This window comes from Plodia interpunctella, chromosome 14 (genome assembly GCF_027563975.2).
Source record: "Plodia interpunctella isolate USDA-ARS_2022_Savannah chromosome 14, ilPloInte3.2, whole genome shotgun sequence".
Classification (NCBI taxonomy): domain Eukaryota; kingdom Metazoa; phylum Arthropoda; class Insecta; order Lepidoptera; family Pyralidae; genus Plodia; species Plodia interpunctella.
This window is the reverse complement of record NC_071307.1, coordinates 4,305,554-4,312,049: the sequence shown is the minus strand read 5'-3', so window position 1 is coordinate 4,312,049 and position 6,496 is coordinate 4,305,554. Positions and strand designations below refer to the sequence as shown.

The 6,496-nt window shown below is 32.2% G+C and overlaps 1 protein-coding gene across 2 annotated transcripts; it reads left to right on the top strand.

Annotated features, from left to right (window-relative positions):
- Positions 1-843: 843 nt before the first annotated feature.
- On the top strand, positions 844-4,945 carry LOC128675600 (activating signal cointegrator 1 complex subunit 2 homolog). 2 transcript variants are annotated; one of them, XM_053755110.1, is made up of 9 exons: positions 844-945; positions 1,040-1,340; positions 1,974-2,048; positions 2,453-2,470; positions 2,553-2,609; positions 3,146-3,259; positions 3,590-4,006; positions 4,373-4,453; positions 4,555-4,945. In XM_053755110.1, exons 2-9 carry the CDS (start codon positions 1,274-1,276, stop codon positions 4,647-4,649), a joined length of 924 nt encoding a protein of 307 aa, XP_053611085.1. In that variant the 5' UTR covers positions 844-945; positions 1,040-1,273; the 3' UTR covers positions 4,650-4,945. The 2 variants fall into 2 exon arrangements, with proteins under 2 accessions (XP_053611085.1, XP_053611084.1); XM_053755109.2 differs by having other exon boundaries at positions 853-1,340.
- Positions 4,946-6,496: the final 1,551 nt, after the last annotated feature.

The following is a 6,496-nucleotide window of genomic DNA, read 5'->3' as shown; positions in this document are numbered from 1 at the left end:
GGTCAAAAATGCATCGTTTGTGTTGTATATTAGAGAACTAAGTAAATAATATGGAAAACGGTTCCCTTTTTCCTGTTTCATCTTTGGACTTAATAAAAAGAGACCATTTATGGACAAAAAGATGCAGAAAGGGCCAAATACAGTCACGGAATACATTTGAAACTATTTTGGATTCATTCTGCGTTATCTATAATTATTTTCTGCAACAATGTTCTTATCTCGAAGGTGCCCAAGTAGAAGCGAATTTCAATGGCAATGTAGAAATACATTCATTATTTTTAGTCAAATATACTCTTTCTTAACATTGAGGCAAAGTTTCAAAGTCAAGTTCCACTATTTTTCTACGAAATATTAGAGTATATAATAATAAATTGTATGGTAAAACGCTCTCTTATATCTGAGCCTATTTGCTCTGCACATGCTACTTAGCTTCTTTTTGTTTTTTCTCTCACCTGAGATATTCCCGGTTACTTCCTTAGCCGTTGAACATCGAAGTTCTTTTTACTTATTCCAACAATTTTTCATCCATTTCCATTAGTCGATTGATGTCGTCAATATTTATCTATTTATATCGTATAAAATATAGTATTATTGTTAGTATAACACAAGTCTCGAACTTAGTTTGGGGGCAACCTCATCCGATTTGATAATATATATATATATATATATCTATAACAAACAAGCATAGTGCTTAATATCGCTACACATGCTCACGATTGTCGCCGACGTCGCCCGCTCGATAACAAACATTAGGTACGCTCTGAAATAACGACTATCGAGATCCACGAAAACAATAATTTCTATTCCGCAATAAACTTTATCGATTTTCTTATTAAATTTAATATTTTGCCACACACGACTTTTCTTTGTTTACATTTTAGTGTTAGTCGATATGTGGAATCGATTGTAGAGATATCAAATAAAATCTTTTAACGCGAATTTTACGTAATAAGACAAACATTTTGAGTCGCGATATATTTTTTTTATTAATAAAGGAGTACTAAATTTTAAATAAATAGTGAATTTTATGTGATTGCAGGGCAGGTTATACGATTAAAATATGTCGAATTTTCAATAAATATTTCCTGCAACAAAAGCGAAACGGAAATTGTAAATTAAATATGGTAAATAAATAGCGACAAATAGTTACATACAAAATTATAGAGCGAGAATTCTAATATACTGTAAATTGATTACATATTTAATTGAGACTTATGCAAACACATAAGCAAATAATTTTATGTACCTTTATAAGAAGTAACCAAAGGAGGATATGATAATAATTTATGTATTTTGCATCTGTTTCCAATACATTGATGCTGCTGAATATGTCTTGTCAGGTAAATAAATTTAATTAAGTTATAAATGTATTATTCAATAATTTATAGCCTGTCCCCATTGTTCAGTCGCGCTCCGTCATGTTTAAATCCGTTCGGATCCGACGGATCAACGCAGAAGAATTTGTATGAAGTTTCGACGCATAGCACCGCACGCCAATGTCAAAACCTATAGAAAACATCGGAGCACGACGGAGCTGCAACGTAATGCGTCGTCGGAGCGGAGCTCGACTGTGCAATGGTAATGGTAGCTCTTGAATTATCCAACTTGGTGGTTTAATTTGATTTTACATTTTCGGAAGACCTAGGTTTGAACCCCGCGGTTTGGTCATGGTAGAAAATGATTCTATTCAGATTGACCTTGATCTTTCTGGTGTATGTTTACCTATATGTCAAAATATTTATAAATGTATTGTCAAATATAGTATTGTTGAGCTTGTATCACATAATTGTCTCAAATTTACATTAGGACATTAGTTTACACGTAAGAGGTATGAAAGTGAACAATTACTAAAGGTAATAAATGAAAAGACAACACTCAACGGCCCACACTTAGCACTAAGCTTGTATAGTCCTAATGGATATAAACTACAATTAAAATAACTTTTGAACATTATAAAATTATTTGAATTTCAGTCCCGCACTCGATGTCAAAGATAAATGCAGATCAGATAGTGATTGGATACAAAAATGCACAGAAGGAACAGGCCCGTGCGTATTTTTTAAAACAAATCTATGATACATTTCATTTCTCTTTGTTGTAGTCCAGAATCATAGGGACTCCATGATAAAAAATATGTAAATAAAAATAGTTTGCCCTACTTTCTATGTCTGACCATCTTCAACTATTAAGTTCACCTTTGTAAAATTGATTCAGAGTTATCGAATAGATTCTATCTAGGGACCTTTCTTTCTTTCTAGGGGTTTTAGCTTGCTCCCCATTGCATTCTCGCCTTCGACCCTGATGTTCGGGCATAAAAACAAAATATTTCTCAACACAATATGATTTTCTTAAAAATTAATTATATTTATTAAAAATATGTAGTCATACATACAAATGCATAGATACTCGTATTTTAATGTAAAAAATAATATTTTCTGTTGTTTTATTATAGGTTCCATAAAGGAAAAAGGTAAATAAATATCTACTAATTTTCCTGTGCTAGAATGTTGCATAGCTTCAGAAGCTATAAATTGTTTGAATTTTTGTTTCAGAAAAAAGTTTAATAAGTTTCCTTGATGAGTATCTGAGGCCAATGGAAATTATTAAACGTGAGTTTATATGTTTCTCGATGACGAAATATTAATTATACGTTAATTTCACTTGCTTTTTAGGGTTCGGTAGCCGAAGGGCAAAAAACAAAAAACGGAACCATAATATTCGTCGTAACTGTTTGGCCTGTGTAATAGCCAATGAAATTCGAAAATTTAGAACTCCATAATTGAAACAGGGCAGATACTGGGTAGATATTTTCTGTCAACTGCTTTATGATTTTATTATTATTTATACAAACACTACGATAGCAAAAGTATTTAGTAATGTTCGCACATTGATTGACAAAAATCAATTATTAACCTAACATTACGTGGTGATAATATTCTATATTTATTTATGTTCCTAACATAACATTATAAAACTTACAAATAGGAAACGAATTACAGAAGTCCTACTTATTTCTATAGAAATTTGTTCCAGTAGACCCGCGAAATAAAAATAAATAAATGATAGTAATAACCTTAAATATCATACATAAATACATAATACACGAAACATTATTATTTCTCATTTATTTCACTTTTTATTTCAGAAAAGTTTCCTGATCACAAGTTCGAAATTCAACTTGAGATAGAGAGGGATGACCCGGCGGCGGCAGCCAAACAGATAACACGCAGAATGATGGGAAAGCCTGTACATAAAATAGGTAAAAAATGTTGTAGACTGCAGGTACTGATAAATATTATAGTAAATTAGTATGAAGTAATATTTTAAATGTTCACATATTATAAAAATAAGTACCTACTCCTGTAGCGTTTTTATGAACGAGATAACTTCGTAAACAACCGGACGGATTTTTGTACGTTTTTCACTAATTTATAGTGTGATTTTTTAAGAAGTTTTAGGTGCATAACTTATTATGGTCTTACCCGGGAGAAGACGGGCCGGGCCGCTAGTTAGGTATAGATCCAAAATAGTTTATAATTAAAAAATCCAAAACTCCAATACTTACATGTCTTATTTATTTCTTCATCAGATCACTCACAACTTCCCGTGGTAAACCATGCATTATCACCACAAGTCGCACATCCACACCCACATGCTGCACCACCGGTGCCGCTGCAACCACAGGTGGCGGTACAAGCACAAGTAGCTCCACAACCTCAATCAGTACAGCAACCACAAGTTGCGCCACAACCACAAGTTTCACAACCACAAATTTTACCACTGCCGCAAGCTGCACCACAATATCAACCTCCATCTCTTCAGCCGTCACCGTCCCCCACACACCAACACACATCGCCCACGATACAATATTACCAACCACCACAACACAACCAACACCCACAAAACAATGAAAAAACACCAATTTACGTCGACGACCTTCAGAGGGTGGTGGAGAATATCATGCATAAAATGAATAATATACCCTCTTACGGATATAACCACAAAGGTGAATCTTTTCGCATGTTTATCTTTTCTTAATACAGTTTTTATCCTGCTTCTTATTATGTTATATAATATTATATAACTTTTACTGAACTTTTTGTGATGAAATGTGATGGAATTTTTATTATTCAGACTTTCCTCTCAAAATAGTTACGCCGTGTATAGTCTGTGGTAGTAACTCAAAAAAAAAAAATGTTTTGGTTAGGATTCCATTAAGTGGGACCGCTATTAAATAGACCGCGGTCCCAGTCGCTGGATCAATGATTTTTTAATTTTTTTCCGGCTACTGGGACTACCCGTAATTAAAAAAAATATTGTTGTAGAATATTTTATTGTGTTTACTAACTTATACTCGCACCTGTTTTTGCAGCACCACCGTATCGATTTCGTCACGGTTCAGCGAAAAGATCACAAATAAACTTAAAACCAATTATTGATCTATTGGGAAAAGGTACCTTTTTTATAATATTATAATTACAGACCATTTCCAGATTGTACTACTCTATTATACTACTACCTACTATTATAACCGGAACATTTTTTTTCTTATAGGTGTGAAAATTCAACATAATGTCCCACAGCCGTCTGACAGTAACATGAACTGGATTAAAATTAAAGTACCGAAAGCAAAATTAGAAAAGGACTAATTATAATTGTTCGAAGGAATTGTCTAATAATCAAATAGGTCTCACATAAAGTACAAAATTTCATCTTAACAATGAACACTTTTGTAAAGAAATAAAATCTTTTTTCCTGTTGAAGTGCCTACTCTTATTATACTTGTTACTCTGTACGTGCAACATACAGCTAACTAATAATTTGCCAAGTAGACAAATTTTTGTTTTGATAACTAATTGAAGTAGGTACCTCATTGTAATTTTTAAAATGTCATATTTTTAATAAAAATACAAGTTTTGTTCAGTTTCAATTGAATAGAATATAAAGACAGGCAGAATCCTTTTTTATTGATTTTGTATTTATTCAGTTTTAAATCTACGAGTTATTTGTGTCTACTGTACTGTATTAATTACTGTACAGTACTGTAATAATTCTACTTTAGCACAACTAAGTATATACATACACACCCTACAAAATTCTTAGTTACTGTTCATATAATCCATCATGAAAAAAATGTTATACTTTTCTCAAGGACGCGTGTGACTAAAACACATTGCTTGTCAAATGTTCTGTCAACCAATAATCAACCCAATAAATAACAAGCTCATAAGCAATTATTTAAAAGCTACTTGACCTTAGACCACAGAGGCACTCAAAAATTAACCAGAGGGTTATTTATGAAGACTCGTGCAGAGAAGTAATATATTATTTAGTACTTAGAGCAATACCATTCACTAAATGTATTTTAACGAATCTCTCGTTCAATTACATAAAGTGAATATGTAAGAATTAAGTACTGTTTAAGGATTGAAATTCAAGTTTTTGTTATAAAATAATATATAAAAAACAAATAAACTTAAATATTTCGACTAAAAATACTATAACTGATGCATGGTGACACCAAAATTAGAACACACACAAGGAGAACCCAACGAGTGTTGGCGTCTTCTCTATGAAGATATTTCTTCTCTAGAGCTTATAACTAAAGCGTTACTGGAATATCATATTATAGTTGTTTTTCATGTATGATGGATGTTTAAATGGCATACAATATAATAACTCAAACCCTTGGATCCAGAACATAATAAAACAATTGAACTACAATAATATCGTAATCCAATCGGGGCGCGCGGGAATTAAAAGGTCACCAGATAAATAGATAATTTTCAGGTCTTATTTCAGTCATAGTATTTTAATGTGGACATCATTTTTGACGTAAGAAATTTCTCGAATTTAAAATTAGCTGAGTAGCGCAAAAAACAGGCTCGTAAAATTCTTTTTTTTTTCATTATTAAACTTTATTGTATCAGGTAAAACATACTAATGGTTACAAGCAGATCTACTTACATGTACGAGTAAGTATAGGAAGTAGGATACGAGTAAATTGCAATTACGAATCAAATATTCTTACAAATCGTTTATAATGTGCATTACAAGCCGATCGGGCCTGGTATGACTAATAAACACTATTCTACGATACATTTAGAGAGATATATAAATTACAGTCACACAAAGACATCGAGTGGAATCGGTGAACGCATTCACTTACTCACCAGAATCTAACGCAATGGACAATTGTATCACCTAACAAGAGTTTCTATGAATAGAGATATAGTTTAGTCCAGGGTTGACAAAAATGGAAATTGTATTCGGAAAATAATTATACAAAGGTATATTTGAGATGCATTTAAAAAGGCAAAGTGATTTAGAAGCTGCTAGATTTTAGCCGACATTTAACATGACTAGTAATTGGAATATTTTGGTTATAATTTAAGTGTACGTGTCAATTTAATCTGCTTGTGTCTATGTAGGAACGGAACGGCGGCTGTGACAATATTATAACGCGTCTTTTATTTTTTCTGTTTCTATTTCTGAA